The sequence below is a fragment of the Microtus pennsylvanicus genome, chromosome 4 (genome assembly GCF_037038515.1).
Source record: "Microtus pennsylvanicus isolate mMicPen1 chromosome 4, mMicPen1.hap1, whole genome shotgun sequence".
NCBI lineage: Eukaryota > Metazoa > Chordata > Mammalia > Rodentia > Cricetidae > Microtus > Microtus pennsylvanicus.
The window spans coordinates 136,841,262-136,865,146 of record NC_134582.1 but is presented as its reverse complement, the minus strand read 5'-3'; the positions used below and the strand labels follow the sequence as shown (position 1 = coordinate 136,865,146).

General features: G+C 41.3%; 1 protein-coding gene across 1 annotated transcript in view; it reads left to right on the top strand.

Annotated features, from left to right (window-relative positions):
• The window catches only part of C4H10orf67 (chromosome 4 C10orf67 homolog), an 88,659-nt gene extending 65,114 nt beyond the window's left edge, over positions 1–23,545 (top strand). The window contains exons 12-18 of the mRNA XM_075971189.1: positions 13,450–13,512; positions 13,813–13,892; positions 13,968–14,033; positions 17,441–17,528; positions 22,149–22,229; positions 22,315–22,375; positions 23,457–23,545. Of these exons, the coding sequence (XP_075827304.1) occupies positions 13,450–13,512; positions 13,813–13,892; positions 13,968–14,033; positions 17,441–17,528; positions 22,149–22,229; positions 22,315–22,375; positions 23,457–23,545 (528 nt within the window). The remainder of the gene's footprint in view (positions 1–13,449; positions 13,513–13,812; positions 13,893–13,967; positions 14,034–17,440; positions 17,529–22,148; positions 22,230–22,314; positions 22,376–23,456) is intronic.
• Positions 23,546–23,885: the final 340 nt, after the last annotated feature.

Here is a 23,885-nt window from a genome sequence, read left to right as displayed (position 1 = left end):
AGAGTGCCTAGCACTCGTGGTAAAACTCAGGCATAACTACTTATACCCGTACCCCTTGACATTCCCAGTTGAGACAAGCCAGCCAGACAGCCTAGCCAAACAAGGTTTCTTGCTCAGTAAAGGACACCATTTTAAGGAAATAAGGCAGAGTAGAGTAGACATCTGAGGCCCTTCTCTGGACTCTGACTGCTTGGAAAGGTACTCCCATGTCTGTCTGTCTGTCTGTTCCCCTCCCTCCACAATCTCTCTCTCTCTCTCTCTCTCTCTCTCTCTCTCTCTCTCTCTCTCTCTCTCTCTCTTTCTCTCTCTCTCTCCCTCTCCCTCTCCCTCTCCCTCTCCCCCTCCCTCCCTCCCTCCCTCCCTCCCTCTCTCTCTCTGTCTCTCTCTCTCTCTCTCTCTCTCTCTCTCTCTCTCTCTCTCTCTCGCTCTCTCTCTCTTGCTCTCTCTCTCTCTCTCTCACACACACACACACAAAGAAAAACTAGAACTAAAACCTGGTCTGAGTGGTTAGTGTCTCCTGTGGCAGGAGCAGGGAGACCAGCCGTCCACCCTACGTGGTCATGATAGAAGAACAAGGACTCCTTGCCAGAGGATCATGAGGGCAATACTCTGTCACCTAGTTTTTCAAAATTAAAAAAAAAATGTATGAATGTCTGCAGATGTAGCTCAGTAGTAGAGCACTTGCCTACTATGTCTGGACCCACAGGGTCCATCGCCAGCACTCACAAAAGAAGATCTTCACTGAAGGCTCAAGTCGTAGAGCCAGATTTTCAGGAGTACACCTCTGTGTTGTGGGGAGAGAAGAGACACTGCTCTATTGGACAGCGGAGGGAGGAAGCACTGGGATTCTGAGGGGTAGGCTCAGGCTGCCGCTATGCCTCCCTGCTTTTTGAAGTTTTTGCCTGGCACGGAGGAATGACCTTATGGTTTCACAAGATTAGTGACTTGTAAGCTTTACTTTTTGAATGCTCCTCCCCCTTGAAAAGTAGATTTTGAACCATCTTTAGGTAAATTCTCGAGACTTTTTTCATAGAATGGACTTAAGCAGGTTGTTATTTAAAAGATTTATGGCCGTTTAGCTGAATTCAAGGTGCCCTAGTTCAAGCCTTAGGCTTCCTTAGTGAGCTGGTACCAGGTCCGGAAGGTGTCAGTGGACAGTGAAGTGGGTACCTTTCAGGAGTGTCTGGGATCTTAGGTCCTAGATACCGGCTAGAGGGGAGCAGAGCTGTGTCAAGCCAGGCCCTGCAGCTGAGCTCCCATCCTGAGGTCCCAGCAGCAGGGGGCAGCTGCACTAGCGACCTCCCTGCCCCCCTTCGTGACCCCAAGGCTGGAACTGAATCCTGGATCTGTGACTCAGAAACTCCTGTGCCCTCAATGTAGATAAATGCTGAGCTTTCAACATTAAGAGGGTCACAGGAGCCCCCCCCCCCCCCCCCCCCCCGCACACATTGCCCTTCCCACCGAGAAGACACACAAAGAGAGAGCAGAAAGCCGACTTAGGGTCTCTGAGAAGTATAATTTCAGTTGGCTTTTCTCCTGGTATCACACTCTCTTCTGATCAGAGTGATTGTTATCTAGAGGTTTCCAGAGCTTCATGGAACATTCTGTCAAACGGTGAGACTCTCAAGTTAATGTTTAACATTAAGTACAAATCGGACAAGGAGGGGCATATGGGCCTAAGCTGGTCCCCTCACTGACACAATAATGGATTCAATTTTTAAATACATTTTCTGGTTCACAGTTGCTGCTGCCACCTATGCTGACAGTCCCAATCCCATGGTCACCTTCCCCTGTGATTCTTCTTTCAGCGTGCATTAACTCCGTCAGTGCCACAGTGCTTAAGATTACCTTTAAATGTCTAACTCAAAGGATTGCTAGACCTCTTTGAACGACCTTTAAAGGGCTAGATTCTAATATCTCCTCCATGCAAATGACCACATGGAAAGCTCGCTGCAGGAACTTTACATCAGTCATTTCACTTCCTAATTAATCATACTTATTTTTGAAATCTGTGTCATTTGGTGGGAACAGTGCATATGCCGCCTGGGGGAGGCACACAGTGATAAAGGCAGTGTTTAGCCAGTCTGAAAAACCATGACACACGCATTGCCTTCAGATATCAGTTTATAAACGATTTCACAACATAAAATTTGTATTTGTATAGGGTACTTATGTAAAGTTTATCTTTTGATAGCTGTAAAACAGTTCAAATACTCGGGTTTTATGTACCAAGGTTAAACTGGATTCCCAGGTTTCCCTTCCACCTCACCCCATCCCAAGTAATTAGTTAATTAAGGTCACACCCAGCAAATGCTTCTCTGGAAGACTTCTGAGCCTCCTTTGGAGGAACCTGGTCTGTGTTGACAGGCCATATGACATGTGCTTTGGACTACTCAGGGCTCTTCTGTGTGGGAAATAGGACAAAGGACAGGGCCAATCTTGTTCTTGTCACAATACAAAGCAATTCTTGTAGGCAAAAAAAAAGAAAGAAAGAAAAAGAAACCTCCAAAAAACAAAGGAACAAAAATTATAAAATAACAATGACTAGTAAAGTATTTTTGCAATAATCTGCAGTCATGACTATAATCATCCTGCAAGCTAGTAATTTTTAAAATATGACGGTACAATACCAAATTATTATTATCTTCACCATTCAATTCTTTTGTTTGGCAAAATTACACATAACGTTGAAAACAAAGTGCACAAGAGAAGAAAGCATTGTTTCACTCTCCTATTCGTCTCCCCCTCTGCTGCGTCTGGCAGATCAGAGCGCAGAGAGAAGCCAGCACTTTGCTGGTTCTGAGCTGGGAATGCCAGGGAAACTGAGTCAGACAGAGAGGGAGATCCTGAATGTGACCTGTGTGGTCTTTGGGGACTGTCAATGGCTATTAACTATATTTTGATAATTATGTTGATGCAAAATAATTTCAGTGATGCTGAATTTATTATGGTGTGTGTGCATACATGAGTGTGTAATTGGTGTGTTTGTGCATATGTGCATGTGTATTGCTGTGTGTTTATGCATGTGTGTATGTGCATGTGTGTGCTGTGTGTGTATAGGTACTCTGTGTATTTACATGTGTGTAGGGGGTATACGTGTGTCTGCGGCAATGCTTATGTGGACATCAGAGAACAACCTAAGGAAATTGGTTCTGACCTTCTGCCTTGTGAGGTAAGGCCTTCCTGAGCTGCACACCCGAGCCTAGATGGCTCAGGGGTTTCCAGGAAGTGCTCCTCTCTCAATCTCCCTCTTGTTGTTTTAGCAGTGCTGAGGGTACAGATGTGCACTTCCACATCTGGTTCAAGGTTTTGAATTCAGGTTGTCAGCCTTGTGCAGAAGGTACATTTACCCAGTGAGCCATCTCTCTGCCTTTAATTTTGCTTCTTTGTTTCTTTAAGATTAAAGACTTTGCCGTGTGGAAAGGATCACAATCACACAGTACAATGATTTGCTGAGCTTTAGAAACAAAATTCTCACATACCACTAAAACAAATTCCCCTTTAGTTTCTGCTCTAGGAGACCCAAACTGACACTCTGAGCAATCACCTGTTTAAAATGAAAGCGAGCTAAGCGTGCTGATGCCTGCTTACAGTCCTAGCGTCCTGGAGACTGGGACAGGAGATCTGTGAGTTGAAGCAAGCCTGGGCTACATAGCGAGACTCCCTCATAAGCAAATCCAGTAATCAGTTAATAAACTAAATAAAATTTAACCTCAAAGTAGTTTTTTATCTTCCATATAATTATTACATTTTATATACATTATATAATTATATTCCATATAATTATTACATGGTCATTTTTTTACTATGTTAATCCTACTTATCCCAAGCATGGGAGATCTTTCCATATTCTGATATCTTCTTCAATTTCTTTCTTTGAGATTTGAAGTTCTTGTCATACAGTTCTTTTTCTTCTTTGGTTAGAGTTACCAATATATTTTTTATTATTTGAGGATAAGGTAAAGGCTGTTGATTTTCTCACTTCTTTCTCAGCCTGTTTATCGTTTGTATGTAGGAGGCTACTGATTTTTTCTTTTTTTAGTTAATCCTGTATCCAACCACTTGAATAAAGGTATTCATTAGCTGGAGGGGTTGGGTTCCCTGGTAGAGCTTTTTATAATTGGAATTTTCTTTGGGCCACCGCCAGCTCTCAAAGACACAGAGGCATTAATTATGAATGCTGGGCCTTAGCGTGGGCTTACCCCACTAGCTCTTTTACTTTAATCTGCTTCTCTTCACCTACATTTGGCCTTGGAGCTTTTTACCTTTCTTTCATTCTGTATGTCCTGTTTTCCTACTTCTTCTATGTCTGTCTGACTGACCCCTGGTATCCCCATGGCATCTCTCTCTTTTTTCCTTCCCTTTCTAAGCCTAAATTTCTCCTCCAACTTACTCTCTCTGCCCATATGTTCCTCATATACCTCCTCCCTCACTATTGGCCACTCAGCATTTTATTAAACTAATCAGGTGCCTTAGGCACGCAAGGTAAAAGAGCAATGCATCTTTACATAGTTAAACAAATGCAACACATCTTTACATAGTTAAATATTCCATAACAGTTTGGGGAGTTCATTAGTATACTATCATATCATATCAAATAATGATACTTTTACTTCTTTCCAATTTTTATTTGAATCTGATTTCCTTATGTTATCTTATTGCTCTAGGTAGAACTTTGGGTACTATATTGAATAGGTATGGAGAAAGTAGACATCTTTGTCTCATTCCTCATTTTAGTGGAAGTTCTTTGAGTTTCTCTCCATTTAATTTGATACGGACAATGGGCTGCTGTATATTGTTTTTGTTATGTTTAGGTATGTCTCTTGTATCTCTGATCTCTCCAAGTATTTTTTATCATGAATGGATGTTGTATTTTGTCAAAGGCTTTTCCAGCATCTAATGAGATGATCATGTTTTTTATACCTTATTTATATGATAGGTTACATTGACAAATTTTTGTATGTTGAACCACCCCTGAATCTCTGGGATAAAATCTACTTGGTCACGTTGTGTCATCTTTTTGGTTTGTTCTTGAATTCTGTTTGTCAATGTTTTATTGAGTATTTTTGCATCAATGTTGATGAGGGAACTTGGTCTGTAATTCTTTCTTTGTTGAGTAACCGTGGCCTCCTAGAAATAATTTGGTAATGGTCCTTCTGTTTCTATTTTCAAGAATGATTTGCAGAGTATTGGTATTAGCTCTTTTTTGAAAACCTGGTAGAATTCTATGTGAAAGCCATATGACCCTGGGCTTTTTTTTTTTTTTTGGTTGTGAGTCTTTTAATTATAGCTTCTATTTATTTAGGGGTTATAAGTCTATTTAAGTTGTTTATCTGATCTTTGTTTAATCTTCAGTACGTGGTATCTATCAAGGAATTTGTCCATTTCTCTTAGATTTTCCAGTTCTGTGGAGTACAGCTCTTTGAAGTATAACCTAACAATTCTCTGGATTTCCTCAGTGTCTGTTCTTATGTCCCCCATTTTGCTTCTAATTTTGTTGATTTAGATATTCTGCATTTTAGTTATTTTGGATAAGAGTTTATCTATTTTGTTGATTTTCTCAAAGAACCAACTCTGTTTCATTGACTCTTTGTTACTATTTGACTGATTTCTGCCCTCGGTTTGATTATTTCCTGTCATTTGCTCCTCCTCTTCTTTTTGTTCTAGAGCTTTCAGGTGTGCTGTTAAGTTGCTAGTATGAGATCTGGAGAGATCTTCATAAAGGTACTTAGTGCTATGAACTTTCCTCTTAGCCCTGCTTTTATTGTGTTCCACAAGTTTGGGTGTGTTATGCATTTGTTTTCATTGAATTCTAGAAATTACTTAACTTTTTACTGTTTCTGTTATTGTTGAAATCCATGGTGATCTGTTAAGATACAGGGGGTTATATCTATTTTTTGTATCTGTTGAGCTTTGTGGCTGAATATATTGTCAATTTTAGAGAAGGATCCATGTGGTATAAAGAATGTATATTCTTTTATGTTTGGGTGAAACTTTCTGTAGATATCTTTAGGACCATTTGAGTCATAACATCTGTTAGTTCCACTATTTCTCTGTTTAGTTTCTGTCTAGATGACCTGTCCATTAGTGAGAGTGTAGTGTTGAAGTCTCCCACTATTAACATGTGGGGTTCAATATATGGTTTAAACTTTAGTAATGTTTCTTTCGCAAATGTGCACCATTAGATTTGTGGCATAGATGTTCAGAATTGAGATCATCTTGGTAGATTTTTCCTTTGATGAAGCTGAAATGGCCTTCTCCATCTCTTTTTATTAATTTTTTTGGAAGTCCATTTTCTTAGATATTGGGATAACTACACCAGTTTGCTCCTTAGGTCCATTTGATTGGAAAACCTTTTTCTACTCTGAGGTAATGTCTATCTTTGATGTTGAAATGTGTTTCTTGTATGTAGCAGAATGATGTATCTTGTTTATGTATCCATTCCACTAGCTTGTGCCTTTTTATTGGTGAATTGAGTGCATTGATATTGAGAGATATTAACGACCAATGATTGTCAAATCCTATTATTTTGTTGGTGGTGATAGTATGAATGTATGTGTGTGTGTGCATGTGTACATATGTGTGTGTATTTGTATGTTTCTCTTCTTTGAACTTTGCTGGTGTGGGATTATTTATTGTCTGTGATTTTGTGTATGTAGTCAACTTCCTGGGGTTGGAGGTTTCCTTCTAGTACCTTCTGTAGGGTTGTGTTTGTGGATAAATATTGCTTAAATTTGACTTTGTCATGAAATATCTTGTTTTCTCTATCTATGGTGATTGACACTCTTGCTGAGTATAGTAGTCTGTGCTAGCATCTGTGGTCCCTTAAAGTCTGCAGCACATCTATACAGGACTTTCTGACTTTTAGAGTCTCTGTTGAGAAGTCAGGCATAATTCTAATAGGTCTGTCTTTTTATGTTACTTGGCCTTTTCCCCTTGAAGCTTTTAATATTCTTTCTTTGTTCTGTATGTTTAATGTCTTACTTATTATGTGGTGAGAGAATTTTCTTTTCTGGCCTAATCTATTTGGTGTTCTGTTAGCTTCTTATACCTTTATAGGCAAGTCCTTCTTTAGGTTGGAAAAATTTTATTCTATGATTTTGCTAAGTATATTCTTTAAGTTATTGAGCTGGTTTCATCATTTTCTATTCCTATTATTCTTCTGTTTGGTCTTTTCACAGAGTCCCAGATTTTCTAGATGTTTTGTGTTAGGAAATTTTTAGATTTAACATTTTATTTGACTGATAAATCTTTTCCTTTATCCTGTCTTCAATATCTGAGATTCTTTCTTCCATCTCTTGTATTCTGTTAGTGATGCTTGCATTTGTAGTTCTTGTTTGCTTACTCAGAATTTCCATTTCCAGGATTCCCTCCCTTTGTATTTTCTTTATTGTTTCTATTCCCATTTTAAGGTCTTGAACAGTTTCCTTCATCTATTTTTTCTTGGCTTTCTTTTAGGGATTTATTGCTATCCAATTTTTTCTTTGTCTTTTCCTCAATTTTTGACAGATTATTTCATATCTTCTTTAAGAGCATCTATCATCTTCATAAAGTCATTTTAAATCCATTTTCTTCTGCTTTAGTTGTGTTGGATTGTTCAGGTCTTGTTGTAGGACAACTGGGCTCTGGTGATGCCATATTTCTTTTTCTGTTATTGATTATGATCTTACATTGGATTTGAAGTGATTGTAGGTCTACGTATTGATTCCTGCTTTTGTCTTTGTTGTGTGGGAGTTTTGTTCCTTGGTTTCTCTTTCCTCTCTGGTCTTCTGACTTCAGTGGCTAAGTGTCCCAATGACTAGTATATCTTCAGGCCCAACGCAGTGTTGCCTCTAGGGTTTTTTGAACCAGGGTTCCATAGATCTGGCCTGGCCTCTAGAAGAGACAAAGTTTTCTTCTGAAGTTGTAGACCAGGATATGGAGCCGACAAAGTTTTCGTCTTAAGGTGTAGACCAGGATATGGAGCCGGGAAGTTGGTGGGTGGGTGTGAAGTCTGGGGTTGTTGGGAGCGCTTAAAGGGGTTTTGTGGGTAGTGGGCAGTGCCTTACCTGAGGCTCCTAGGATCAGCCTAGCTTTCTGTAAGGTGGCAAGGTCCTAGAATGGAACTCAGGGGAGGGATGCTGTCTGGGGTTATTGGGTAAGTTTTAAGGAACCTTAAATTTAAGAAGTTATTTCATAGAAGTGTTAAGAAATTTAAAAATTAGTGAGCTCTGTTATAAAACTATAGTGGGGTTTTCCTGTCCTGACTGCCTTGTCCCAAATAAACACTCAGAAACTTAATATTAATTATAACTGCTTGGCCGGTAGCTCAGGATTGTTTCTACCTAACTCTTTTTGGGAAGAGTGGCATTTTATACATAATTTATTCAAACACATAATTAAATACATAACAGCCAGCTTCTTTATTAAACCAATCATAGTGAAATATATTCACACAGTGTACAGAAAGATTATCTCACAGCATTAAACAAAAATTATTTTCATGATTTTTTAAAATCTTATGTGTATAGGTGTTTTGCTTGCATGTATGTATGTATGTCTGTGACCCACTTGTGTGCCTGGTACCCACAGAGACCAGAAGAGGGCATTGGGTTACCTGGAACTGGAGTTACAGATAGTTGTGAGCCATCATGTAGATACTTCAGATGGAACTTGGGTTCTCTGCAAGAGTAGCCAGTGCTCTTAACTCTGAGCCATCTCTCCAACCCCTAAAATGAATATAACAGTTATGAAATTTTAGTTATAAATTCAAAATAAACATACTTGGAAAATGATTCATAACCACAGTTTGATAGCACAAGTGCAGTCATTTAACTTGTTTTTCCACTCAGGAAGCTACAGATTGTCCCATTAATATGGCCATTGGTTTTCATTTCCATCCATTGTTTGGCAGTCCAGTGTTTGCACTGTCAAGGGAGTGACCACACAAAGACCAGCATGTGTATTCCAGAGAAAGTGGAATGTCAGCAGCTGGCAAAACAAAATGACAGCTTCATGTGGACAGAGCCAAAATTCAATATAATGCACTGTAACATGGTGGAAAATTTGACTTGTGAAAAGGAACAAATACTATAGTCAATATGAGGTGCTTTGCTTTGCTTATTTTTGATGAAAAGAAATGCTATCTTCATAGTCACAACTCAACTATCTTTTGAGAAATCAAATAATTATCTGCATTACAGAAGATATGCTGCAGCAGTCTTATCTTCCATGGTTGGCTTCTTATGAGAAAAATAGAACCTTAAAATGATACTGAATTTCACTACATATTCAAACAAGGAATGTTAAAATAAGTCTTTAATTGCTGACGTTAGTCTGGATGGTATGAAGTTAGACATCAGTGTCTTCCAATTTGGCTTCTTGTTTTGATTTTGTTTTCCTAAATGTCTGAGTTTTTAAAACTTGAGCATGTTTTCTTTAGCATGTTGGGGAAAACCTTGGAGTACTTTTGTTCAGTGACCTCCATGGCCTACAGCTGACCAAAGGGCACTGAATTCACCCTGTATCCCATGCCTTGGTAGAGAGACCATTCAAGTAGTCTGTCCCTGTGGAGGACAAATAAATGGAGTGATCCTTAAGTGTGTGTCTGCCTTGTGTCACCTTAGTGACTTTTTAATTTTCTTAATTCTTCCCCAGCTTTTCCAGTGGTTACACAGAATCTAAATGTGTTGAAACTCAGGGATAAAAGGCTGCCTTCAGACATGGTGAACCTATAATTTTGATTAATTTTTGTTTTATTTGTCTGTTTGGTTTGGGAGACAGAGTCTCTGTGTATCTCAGGCTGACCTCAAACCTACTCCAGAAAAGAACCTTGAACTCCATATCCGAGAGCTGGGCGCCATTGTTCCTGGTGGTCAGATGTTTTGTGATTTTGGCTTCTTATTCAAAGAACTGAGATAAAAGCCCACATAGATCTTTAAAAGTAGCAAGGCAACTTTATTCAAATCAAAGCAGTAGTAGATATTAGAAATGAATGACTGCAGGCCACATGAGCAAAGGTCTCCACAGGTTCAGTTACATTTTGAGACTTCCTTTTATGGAGTTTACAACGAGCTGGGCTGTTAAAACATTTGAATGGGTCTCTGTTTTACTGACAGGATTGTTAAACAAATCTTTTCTCTACTGTGCATATCCCTTCCTATAAGGCATCTAATTGTAATCATATACATGCTCAATTATGAATAGGCATAAGATTACAAGTAGAAGGTTCTTCCTAAAAGGCCACTTTAGGGTATAGTTTGCCTTATTGTACATACACCCAACACTAACTCAAGAAAGAAGGACTTCCCACTTTCTGTGACTGGACACAATGAAAATACTGATGAACAAGACCCGTGTAAGTTCGATGCTTGTTAAAGAAAAAAGAAACTCTTTCCATTGTTAAGAAGGGATGGGTATATACCTCCATAGAGATTGGGGTCCTCAGCTATTAATAGGTTGCTAGGTCCATTGTTCAGAGTGAGAGAGGCTTCCATAATACATGCATATGAAAGTCTCAGAATGACGAAGTACATTGTTAGAAGAGGGGTGTGCAAATATCCCCAACCAGGTAGAGTCCTAGGTTAAAAAGCTATTCCCTATGCTTGTCTGACTCATCAGCATGCCAGATAAACATGGGTTGCAGTTTGGATTTGGAGTTTTATGCAACTAGATCAGCACTCCACTAACTGAGCCAAACCCTCAGCCCTGAATTAAGTCAACTTCTGGATCTCATCACAGTCTGCCTGCTAGGCCAGTTTGTATTTTTTTTAATCAAAATAGTTGTTACATTTTCATCACTATTACCAAGAAAACAACTCAAGGGGAAAAAGTTGTTTTGCCCATGGCTTCAGACATTTCTGTCCATCTTGTCAGGGAGGGCAGAATGGAGCCAAGCCACTCAGATCACGGCTGACTAAAGACAGAGAAAGAATTGCCTACATTACCTGGTTTCCCCGTTTTCACCTTTTACTCCATAGCTCTCCTTGCCTTCAGTCTATAGAATGGCGCCACATACATTCAAGATGGGTTTTACAGCTCAATTATGCCTCTCTGGAAATGCCTTCTCAGATTTACGCAGAACTGCATTTCCATCTACAAGCAGGATTGGGTATATGGCTCAGTGGGTAGTGTTTTGCGTGCACACACAGAACCTGAGTTTAGATCCTTGACACCCATGTGAAAAGCTGAACATGGCAGTGTGCACCTGTAATCACATCACAGCACTGGAAAACTGAGACAGGAGGATCCTGGGACTTTCTGGGCAGCCAATTTAGCCAATCAGTAAGTTCCAGGTTCAGTGAGAGACCCTATCTCAAAAATACAAGGTGGATAGTGATAAAGACACCCAGCATCAACCTCTAAACTCAACACACAAACACGCCCACATACACACATGCATGCACATACGTATGTAACAAACAAATAATAATCTCATATGTACTTCTAAATCCAGTCAAAATGATGAGTTTAACCCATGAAGTGGGTAAAGGGCTTCCTGACAAGTCTCACCTCCTGGGTTCCATCCCTGGGATCACATGTCAGAAAAGAGAGACAACCTCCACAGAGTGTCGTCTGATCACCACATAAGCCAGAGGCCCATGTTTGCCTTCCCCACACAAAAACATGCTAGTTAAACTGTAACAAAAATAATTAAAAATAAATTAGCCATCAAAATCCAGGGCTGAATTAATCTGACGCCGTCATTTCTCTGCACACTCCCATAAACATCCTGCACATACTCCCTTGGCACATGTGAGTTTGAGGAGGCTCACTTTGGTGGGTGACTGACTTGTGGAGTGCTGGTCCTTAGCTGCCCATCAAACACCAATACCCCCCACTTCCTGGGTTTGCCCCATCTTCACCTCAGCTTTGATTTTTGGTTACCTGGGAGAGCTCTTTCTCGTTAGGATGCTAAACTGCTCAACTCTCTCTAATTCATTGTCTGACGCAGCCAGTTCTACCAAGAAGGGTAATGGACCCCTACGTGAAAAATACAGCAGTAGTATTTGAGTAGGAACTTTGCTGTCTATTGCATAGAAATATGAGTTCATTGACCAATATGTGTGTGTGTGCGTGTGTATGTGTGCGTGTGTGCGTCTGTGTATGTGTGTATGTGTGTGCATGTGTGTGTCTGTGTGTGTGCATGTGTGTGTCTGTGTGTCTGTGTGTGTGCATGTGTGTGTCTGTGTGTGTGCATGTGTGTGTCTGTGTGTGTGCATGTGTGTGCATGTGTGTCTGTGTGCATGTGTGTGCGTGTGTGTGCATGTGTGTGTGTCTGTGTGTGTGCATGTGTGTGTGTCTGTGTGTGTATCTGCGTGTGCATGTGTGTGTGCATGTGTGTGTGTGCATGTGTCTGTGTGTGTGTCTGTGTGTGTGTGTGCATGTGTGTGTGTGTGTGTGTGTCTGTGTGTGTAGTTCTAGGGATGGAACTGGAACCACATATGAACTAGCTAAGTATTCTGCCAGTGAAGTACATTTCCAGCCCAGCCAAAAGTTCTATACACAGTTCATATTTGTATATTGGTGAATTCATGTGGGTATGAGGACATGCCCATTAGAATTCATTGACCTGTCTCTCCTCTGGAACCGTGTGGCACACACTCTCCCTTTTTATCCTATTCCTCCCTCTTCTTCTCTTTCAGACAAGGTCTCTCACTTGCCTGGACAGTAAGCCCCAAAGATTCACCTGTCTCCTTCTCCCCATCACAGGGTTCCGAGCTGATGCTACCAAACCCTGCATTTTTAAAATGGATTCTGGGAATGGAACTCCATTCCTGGGACTTGCAAGGCAAGCACTTAAGCAACCAACTATCTCCCAAGATCCTGTACCAATTGTCTCACTTCCAAAAAAAAAAAAAAAAAAAAAAAAAAAAAAAAAACCTGCTGGCCCGTCTACAGAAAAGTTTAGCAATGAAAACTTAGTTTTCAAGTACTTTTTTTTTAAGCTTATGACTTTGTTGAAAAATACCTTCCTGCTCTTGCTTCACTGTTTTAAAGAGTATAATGGTGAGTGGGGTGAAGAGATGGGTTAAGTAGTTAAGAGCACTCTCTGCTCTTCCAGACGACCTGGATTCAATTCCCACTACCCACATGGTGGCTCACAGTCATCTGTAACTCCAGCTCCAGGGGATCTGATGCCTTATTCTGACTTCTGTGAACAGCAGGCACACAGGTGGCATACACACAAGCAAAGCACTCATGTACATAAAATAATCTTTTTAAAGTTTATAAAAGTATAATGGTCAAGTTTGACCTAGCACTATAGCTGTCACGGCCCAATTGCGCGTGTGTTACGTGCATACCAAATTTTAGGGATTAGATGAAGCAGTGAAGACCTCTGGGCTACAGTTGGCAAATTCAAGTCTCTATTTTCTTTCCAAACAAAGATAGACAAGCAGACAGAAAGGAAAACTATCTTTATGCAGTAATGTGACATTTTGTCTTTACTGTGGTTTCTTCTCTTCACAGGTTACATTTCTAGTACCTCACATGGTGCCTGAAGAAGTGCTTTTAAAGTTACAGATGCTTAAGGTATGAAAATGACCACTATTGTTAACCTCATTATTGCTTATGGATCCTGGCCATTCTTAGGAAGTAAAGTCAGTCATTTACAGGAAAGAGGAGTGTGTGGTTCTAAAGCCTTCTGACCTCCAGGAATTTGCAAGGCAGTCTCATTATTCGCTCAAGGGACTCTCTCAGCATTTCTTTCTGTCGGTTGTCATCAGGTGTCACTTACTACCTAGCAGAAATGGCTTTCCTCACGTAGGAGGAAGGGGTGGTGCCGTCCATGTCCTTAACCTTATGCTGGGTTCCTGTGCTTTCTGTTAAAAGGATGAAGACAAAAGAGTTATGCAGGAGGAAATACAAACATTAAAATTTATACTGGAGAATGAAAAGAAGAAAATAGAAAGGTACTGGGCTTAATGGTTCCCATGTTGTCTGTCTGCAGCTGAGACACTATTTAACCACATGCAAATGTGTTCCAGGATTCGAAAGGACACTGATCGGATCAACAAAAACTGGGAGAGGAAATTTCTCATCCTCAGGAACAGGTAGAGTGTACCCAGTGTAGGTGTAGGTGTGCAGACAAATTCCATTTGGAGAAACACAGTAGAAAGAGAACTCTCGTGTTTTTCTCTATATATTAACTAACGTTAAATGACCTCACATACTTGTAATAAGAACTGCAATATGGTCTAAAATAGAAAAGTATTCAGAGTCACTTAAGAGAAATTGGAATTCTGGACTCCTGTTCTCTGGTTCACCGTTTCCGACCTAGGTGAGCATCTTCCTCTACAGCAGTTGCATGTAATCGTGAAAGAGGGTCTGCACCACCTTCACAAATCGCCTCTTATGCCAGGCCCTTTACCCAATTCCTTAATCTCTTGCCCACACTTTACTCTCACAGCCATTTGATTTCTTCTCCCTGATTTATGCTTGCTTTTTTCTACAATGGTGAAAGTGGGACTGTGGAATTCTGGGCCAGATACTGCAGCACCCATCTGTGATGCCAGCACTTGGGAGGATGGAGCGGGAGGATTACTAAGAGTATGAGGCTAAACTTGGCTGCAGACAGCCTGGACTACATAAGTAAAATACAGTCCAAGAAAACATCGACACGAAAGGCCGGAAGGAAGGACAGGAGGAAAGAGTAAGGAGGAAGGGAAGAAGAAGCTGCAACCCTGAGTGACAGTAGCTAATGCTTGTATTGAATATAAAGGCCACAACAAAGGAAACGCTGCTTTTCTCCTTTGTCCTATGTCATGTGAACATTTAAAATGCATTTCCTGACCACTTGTTTCCACCCCACATTTTCTTAGTCATCACATACTGGAAGTTTCTTTGCAAGAAACTTAATAGTGAAGGGCAGTGATGAACGGATGAGCTTACAGCTCATGCTTGACACGAATACACTGCATTTGCTCTGCAGGGCAATAATACACTACATTAGCTCCCATGTCATAAGCTTACAGCTCATGCTTGACACGAATACACTGCATTTGCTCTGCAGGGCAATAATACACTACATTAGCTCCCATGTCATAAGCACCATACCCATCGTGTATTGAAAAGCCTACACCCGATGCTGAAATAGTTAGGACTGGCTAGCAACCGAGATCTCATGTGATACCAGAAATGGTCCCAGAGGGGGAGCCCAAGTCCCCTGCTTAGGGGAAAATGTCTTTCTTGTTTGGTTTCCCATACCTGCTGGTAATGCTTATGCTCCATGAAGTGTGTCGGTTTTAATTTTGGCTGTCTGAATCAAGGTCTCACTCTAAAGCCCAGGCAGGTCTTGAACTCACAGCAGTCCTCTTGCCAGGACCCATGTGGTGGAAGAAGAGAAATGACTCCCGTTGTTGTCTTCTGGCTTCCACAAGCACTCTGTGGCATGTGCACATTCACACACACAAACACACAAGCACTCTGTGGTGTGTGCACATCCGCACACAGAAACACACAAGCACTCTGTGGCGTGTGCACATTCACACACACAAACACACAAGCACTCTGTGGCATGTGCACATCCGCACACACAAACATACAAGCACTCTGTGGCATGTGCACATCCGCACACACAAACACACAAGCACTCTGTGGCATGTGCACATTCACAAACAAACACACAAGCACTCTGTGGCGTGTGCACATCCACACACACAAACACACAAGCACTCTGTGGCATGTGCACATCCGCACACACAAACACACAAGCACTCTGTGGCATGTGCCCGTCCGCACACACAAACACACAAGCACTCTGTGGCGTGTGCACATCCGTACACACAAACACACAAGCACTCTGTGGCATGTGCCCGTCCGCACACACAAACACACAAGCACTCTGTGGCATGTGCACATTCACACACACAAACACACAAGCACTCTGTGGTGTGTGCACATCCGCACACACAAACACACAAGCACTCTGTGGCGTGTGCACATCCGCACACACAAACACACAAGCACTCTGTGGCATGTGCACATCCGCACACACAAACACACAAGCACTCTGTGGTGTGTGCACATCCGCACACACAAACACACAAGCACTCTGTGGAGTGTGCACATCCGCACACACAAACACACAAGCACTCTGTGGCATGTGCACATTCACACACACAAACACACAAGCACTCTGTGGCATGTGCACATCCGCACACACAAACACACAAGCACTCTGTGGTGTGTGCACATTCACACACAAACACACAAGCACTCTGTGGTGTGTGCACATTCACACACACAAACACACAAGCACTCTGTGGCGTGTGCACATCCGCACACACAAACACACAAGCACTCTGTGGCATGTGCCCGTCCGCACACACAAACACACAAGCACTCTGTGGCATGTGCACATCCGCACACACAAACACGGGGGAGGTAAAAAAGCAAGAAATGATACCGTAGTTGAAATATATGGAAAAATGGAGTGAGCAGTACATCGCTACCAGGTGTGAGAGGGGGAAGCAGAGCACACCTACACACATGTGTGCACACTGTACACATTAGAAAAAGGAAATGAAAAAGAAATGGGCACTTTTGATGTTGAGGAATATTCAGTCCACGATGACCACTCTTTTGGCACCCAAATATGTATGTCTGTCCTGCAGGCAAAAATGCCATCCCATTAGAGGGTCAGCTCAAGTCTAAACCCTTTCTAAGACTCGTATCTCAAAGTCTTAATTCTCCTAATCTCAATTGAGTATCAGTGAAGTTCTGGCTATAAATTCATTCATTCTGGGCTCCTAAAGCTGTGACCAAGTCCGTTTGCTCCCAAGTGCAAAGTAGGGTGGGCATTGTATTGACATAGCTGTCAATAATACTTACAAATATTCATGTTCAAAAAGGGAGGATATGGGAAGATATCTAAAAAGCCATTAGCTGTTTTTGTTTTTGTTGTTTTATTTTGGTTGTTTTTTTGTTTTGTTTTGTTTTGTTTTGGTGCTGGGGATAAAACCCAGGGCCTTGCCCATGCTAGGCAATTGTTCTATCACTGAGATACTGCCCCCATTTTGCTGTGATGTAGATCAGTTGTGGTTCTTATTACTTCTGGTGTTTAACTTCTCCAATCTTAATCAGAAAAAGCCTTCCAAAGATAAAGAATGCACTGTTTTTACCTAATCTTTGAGGATTCCCTTGATTTTTAGTAGAATAACATATCTTAGAGCCCCTTGCATATTTGTTAACTTAGATCTAGAAACAGCTATCTCAAAAATACCCTTATTCATTTCAGAACATACAGTCGGCAGGGATCGTCATTGTTGTTACTTCTGTACATTTTTAGACCTAGGAAATAGTAATTCGTAAGGAAGAAGAAATAAGCTGAAATTAATATTTTTATATTTTTACTTGGCAGTATTTAAACTTTTTGCATTGTGATCCCTACCTATATTGTAAGTGTTGGTCTTGTCCTATGATGTTTATACATCTTATTCTATTGCTTCTTTTGTTGCAGTTTTCACGTCCTAAAGGATGAGATGTTCACCAGACACACACTTTTCCGTCAGTTCGCAATGATTGCTGACACCTCCTTCAACTACGTTGTAAGTGCTTTGAATGCATGTGCCTGTGTTTATTGAACACGTTTATTGAACTCTTATCACATTCTAGGCTGCAGTGATAACACAGCAGGCACTCTGCCAGCTACTGAGAACAAAGTGCAGGGCCCCAAAGAGCTCAGTAGGAAGTGCAAATGTGTAAATAAGGCTGTCACCATGCAGCGTGGCGGCTAAGCTCTGATAGAAGTCTGCAGATTTCAGAGGGTGCGATACTCATTCTGCATAGTAGTGCCTGCTCAATTGTTCGTCTTTGACCACAGATACGATGCCTGGGAGAATCAAAGCTCAAGTTCAAGTCTCCAGTCTCTTCCAAAGGGAAGGAGTAAGCACCAACTCATTCATTCTCAGATTAGAAACTGTTGTTACCAGGTTCGCATCGCTATGACAAAATACCTAAGACCTTTGAAGCAAAGTGGTTCACTTAGCTCACAGGAGGCGCTTCAAAGTCCATATAACATCATACAGGCTGGCAGCAAGGGCTGCACCATTGCAAGACAAACAGCAATAGCAGAAGAGTCTGTGGGACAAGGTGGTCACATCCTGAGCCAGGATGCAGAGAGAACAAGAGAATCTTGCTTGTTCCACGGAGCCACCATCTGGTGAAAATTCAAGCGTTGTACAAGAGCAACCTTCTGAGAGCCCACCCCAAAGTGACCTAAGGACTCCCACAAGGCACTGCCTCTTGAAGGCTACATCACGTATTAGTGCCATGTTGGATATCAAGTTTTCAATACGTAAATTTGGTGGCACAATATTTCATATTCAGACCAAAGCACAGCAGGCCTGTAGACAAGCTCAGCTATGAAATAGACTATTATTTACCTGTTTTGACAAAAGAGTACTGCTTATGAAAGGGAAGGCTGGCTGGTCTAGAAGAAGATCTGGCCAATTCCACCTGACAAGACAGTCGGCATAATAGCAACCCTTTAAGCTTCTGCCGCCTGGCTGCTTTCCTTGGATCAATCAGGCTTTTTTGTTTTGTTTTGTTTTGTGAACGGAGCATAAGATACAGGCTGTAGGATATTGCTTTAAGAGGCTTATGGTCTAAAATAATTTTCTTTCCAATTCTTTTCAACAATTTTCATTTTTAGACCATTTTCTAGGTTTAAATTCAGAGGTGTTCTAAAGTATCCTGTCAAGACAGTATTTTTAACTAGATCTATTTAGAAACCTGAGGGTTTTAAGAATTGTCTCCTGAGTCAGGTAGGAGTGGCACACACCTTTAATCCCAGAATTCAGGAGGCAGAAGGAGGCAGATCTCTGTAAATTGGCAACCAGCCTGGTCTACAGAGTGAGTTCCAGCACAGCCAGGGCTACACAGAGAAACCCTATCTTGGCAAACCAAAGAGAAAGAAAGAAAGAAAGAAAGAAAGAAAGAGAGAGAGAGAGAGAGAGAGAGAGAGAGAGAGAGAAAGAAAGAGAAAGAGAAAGAAAGAAAGAAAGAAAGAAAGAAAGAAAGAAAGAAAGAGAGAGAGAGAGAGAGAGAGAGAGAGAGGAGGGAGGGAGGGAGGGAGGGAGGGAGGGAGGGAGGGAGGGAGGGAGGGAGGGAGGGAGGGAGGAAGGGAAGAAAAAGAAGGAAAGAATTGTCTCCTGAGCATCCCAAACTGGTCTACACAAGAGAAGAACATGCACAGAATCCTCTTTTCTTCCTTCCCCCCCCCCTTCTCCTGTAGTTTGTAAATTCAATAGGCATTCTCCTCCTCTTAGATATGTAACCAGCTGGGCAAACAAAAGAGAAAGTTCCACAAGAAGGCTATGTCACTCAATCAGACATTTCTAGTACTTTTCTAGGGTAGTTAGAATCAATGTATCTATTCCTTCAAGCGGTACCACTGATACTTTTATTTGTTGCACTGTATTTCTTAAGTCTCCTTAGCCCAAGTTGAGCATACCTGCTGCGAATAAACGAATAAGGATTTAACTTTTAATGCTCTGTCCTGTGGCAAGCTAGCAGATAGAGCTGTCTGGAACAGCTTCAGGCCTGTTACAGGTGTGCCTTATATGCATGATGCATATGACTCCATCTTCTCCCTCAGCCCTGTATGTACATCTACTTTAAATCACTCCGGAGTCATCATGAGGCAGCGGGGTCTTGTTAGTCACACACTTTAAGTGGATTCTGAGTTGTGTCCTCTACCTCTGGGTTAAAAGAGCCTTTGACCACTCTTAGATGTATTTGTTAAGTTTGGCAAATGTCCTTAAAGCAAAGTGAAGCCATAGGATGGGAGACGTGGTGCCCACCTTTTCTTACTCTTACATCTGGCAGCATTCTTGATTACATTTTATTTTTATTTTTTAAATTTTATGTGTATAAGTGTTTTGTCTGCTTGTGTGTAGATGTACCATAAATGTGCCGAGTACCCAAGAAGGCAGCTGAGTTCCCTGAACTGGAGTTACAGGTGGCTGTAAACTGCCACGTGAGTGCTGGGAACTGAACCCTGTTCTCTGAAAGAGCATCTAGTGTTCTTACCCACTGAGCCATCTCACCAGCTCCTTGCTTATATTTCCACTGGTATAACAACTTTGAGGAGTATACGAAATGAAAGTTTTGCCGGGCGGTGGTGGCGCACGCCTTTAATCCCAGCACTTGGGAGGCAGAGGCAGGCGGATCTCTGTGAGTTCGACACCAGCCTGGTCTACAAGAGCTAGTTCCAGGACAGGAACCAAAAAGCTACAGAGAAACCCTGTCTCAAAAACTAAAAAAAAAAAAAAATAGAAAGAAAGAAATGAGTTTTATTTGGGTTTAAATTTTCCCAAAGTTTAAATTTGGGTTTTAGTAGTTGAAATTTTCCCGCATGGTATCCACAATTGTCTTCACAGTCTGTTCATTTTCTGTGTCTCTGCCTGTTTCCTAAGGCCATGTGCTCTTGTACATGCGTTTCCTGTGCCACCCCCTGCTGTGGTGCGCTCCACCGTACACCCAGCAGAGTTAACCTCTTCTCACAAGTGTTTTTCACTCACCTAATGTAGGTCAATTGGTTTTTCCCCATCAACCATTTAACCCCACACCCTTTGTGGGATTAGGCTTTAGGGATAGGAGAATGCATATATATGAATATATAAATAAAAATACTCAACTCACCAAGTGAGAATAAGGAAATAGTAAGAGGGGAAAAACATACATTCTAAGCAATGCACAGGGCCCCAGACTGTTTCTGGTGAGCATGCATAATGCACCTTGAACTGCATGGCCTGCACGTCTCTCGTCATGACTTAGTAGTAAATGAGTAACGGTGATGCATGCTTCTGCTCAGGACTTCTAGAAAAAAGTCCCTCCCTTGTTTGCTTTATCTCTTGCTTTTTTTTTTGTCAGTCCATTCTTAGCAATCTAGGCACACTGCTGAAGCTTTCAACAGCTATTTGGGGTTGGAAGTAACCTTATAACTTCTGACCTGTTCCTGCGTGATGCCCTTCCATATCTGAAGGATCACACAGAGGAACCAAGGTCCTTGGATTCCCAATACCTGTATTAGTTTTAGAAAGCCTTAGTATTTGTGTGTGATATTTTGCAATTCTCCATGGACTTTAATTCTCTCTAGATTACTTGTACTACCTAATGCAATATATTATGTAAATGGCTGATATACTGTATTGCTTAGGGAATAATGGCAAGGAAAAGATGTCTATACATGTTAAATACAAAAATAATTTAGAGTTTTTTAAGTGTTTTTCTCCACTGCAGCTTGAAGCTGCAAACACAGGACTACGCCCATGGAGAGCCAGCTTGTAGAAAATCCCAAGTTGAAGTGATAAGCAAATGAAAGTAGAGTTAGAAGAGACATTGAGGAGAATATTTTTCTTGAATTGTCTCTCAAAACAGCCTCAGTTAAGCAGCGAATCTTTGCTACTACTTTGATGATGACTCTGATGCTCTTGACTGGAGTTGGGGCAACTCTTTATTACCCAGGCTATTCTCAAATGTCTGCTTTAAACAGCCCTCCTACAATTAGTCACTCGAGTGGCTGAGACTCTAGGTGGACACTACCGCTAGTTTAAAGAAAAGGATCTCTCCATCTGTGTGTGAGTCAATAAGTTAGAAGCAGGGTTTCCATGTCACAGTTGAGGAGATGAAGGTGTTGTGGCAATCCTTGGAAGTCAACTTGACTACATCTGAAATTAACTGGAAGTCAAGTAGCCGGGTACACCTGCGAGAGGTTTCTGACTGAATCATCGAAGTGGGTAAACCTACCCTAAGTCTGGATCTTCTGAGGCGGAAAAATTACATTAAATTTATACCACACCTTCTGGTGGCAGCCTCTGTAAAGGACATGGAAGAAAGGGAAGCTTGCTGTGTGCCTGCTTGCTGTCAATCTTGCTAGCAAGGCCATTTCGTCTCTAGCACAACAGCTTACTTCTTTGAGACTCTAGCATATACCGAAAACCATCTGATACATCCAACCCCTTGGACTGAACAGCTACTGAATTATTGAACTTTTCGTAGGGAGAAATCCATTGTTTGAATAGTCAGATTATAGTCTGTAAGTCACTTTAATAAATCTAAATAAATTTTATATACTTAGATTCACTGTATCTGTTTGGCTGCGTCCCTTTGCTGTGGCTGTGATTTCATCTTACCCCACCGTACCTGCTGTCTGTGTCTTTCAGAAAGTTAAGCCCGTGTTTGTGCACTCCTCAATGAACTTGACAGAGTCTTCCTCTGCTGCAAACGCTTTGCAGACCACCATGGTAGGACAATTGTTTTCCCCTATTAAATATTTAATTGGTTGATATTATTGAAGCTCAGTAATAAAACTTTTTGGTTAACGTGCAGATGGAACCCAAATTTGTGGACATACCCAGTGACCAGGTGACCTTTACACGCGTGCCAAAAGGTAAGAGTCTAGGGACTGGGAGTAGAGATGTTTTCTATATGCCAACTTAGCACATCTGAGGCCCTGGCATTCATCACAGAACCAAAGGAAACCAGCTAAGACTCCTTATTGTCAGGGAAAGAGGTTCACATGGAGAATGAGTACACAAGACAGGTTACCTTCGTGTCTCATCCTCTTCTGAGCCTCTATCTGTAGTCCAGGCTGGCCTCCAGCTTCACAGAAATCCTCCCTCCTTTTGCTTTTCTTGTTTAGCTTACAGTATTTGGTGCCATGGATGAAACTGGGACTTTGCAACCAGTTTGTAAGACTTGTGCCTTTCTGCATTCTGACTGCTGCTAGCTGAAAATGAATTTTGTCTTTCTTCAAACTCAAACTATCTCAGTTAAAATCTCATTCCTTTTAGCTAGACTGCAAAAAGAAAAAAATCCCAAACCCCAAGCCTGAATTTCTAGTTAAATGTCTGTTTATGCAATGCAATAATTACCAGGAAAACTAAGACTGCTTCCTACACATTTCGCTTTGATCAGTCCCTGAAGAGCTTCAAATCGGAAGTGTTTTACACTAAAATTTATTTTGTCTATTCACATCTGTAAAATTGTTCTCTGATCTTGGAAACCAAAATAAATCTATGTAAGAGTTTCAGGGTGAGGGCAGATATACACACCGAGAGAAGCTGTGGGCCTAGGGTGCATCTCAGCGACAAGAGTGCTTCCTTGGTGAATATGAGACCCCAGGTTCAGGCTCCAGGATTGGGGAAAAGAATCCATTATTTAAAGTTTATAAATTTATAGAGCATAATGAGCAAGTAGAATTAACAAAATATAGCATTGTTATTTTGAATTATGAGCATTGACTGTGACTGATGACTGAGTGAGCGATTCTTTCGGCATATCTGGAAATGTTTAAAAGTAAACTGGTTAATGAAACTTTCTGTGTGTGGGGGGGGGTGCGTGTGATAAGAGCTCAGATCCTGGCCTCTGCAGAACGTGTGAAGAGTCTCTTTTCCTGTGCATCTGTGCACTGGGAAAGCTTCCTGTGGATGTATGTGCCGCTGATATCGGGTCAGTGGTTGTCTTCCTAGGGACAAAGGAATCTTTGAGTAACCCCAGTGATGGGCGTTTCCCCAAGACTGACAGTATACTACAGTCGTGCTCAGACTGGACGCCATAGTTTAGGAAACAGCAATGTTTAAAGTTGTCAGTATTTAAATAATGAATGTTATCTGTTAAACTGCAAATCCCAGCTCATATGGTAAGTTATTTCTAAAGTATCTAAATGTACTATGACTTATCATATCCACACAAAAAATATAAGTTCATAAATTTAGAGTTTGTTGTTGACCTGAAACTTGAGTTAGGAAACTATGACCTCAGCATTGCGTCCGGGGGAGGACACTGCAGCCACAGCTGATTTTCTGGGGTAAAGATACTGCTTAGTAAAGACCCTTTGCCTTACCTTCTCAAAGTTCTGGGACTCTCTCTCTCTCTCTCTCTCTCTCTCTCTCTCTCTC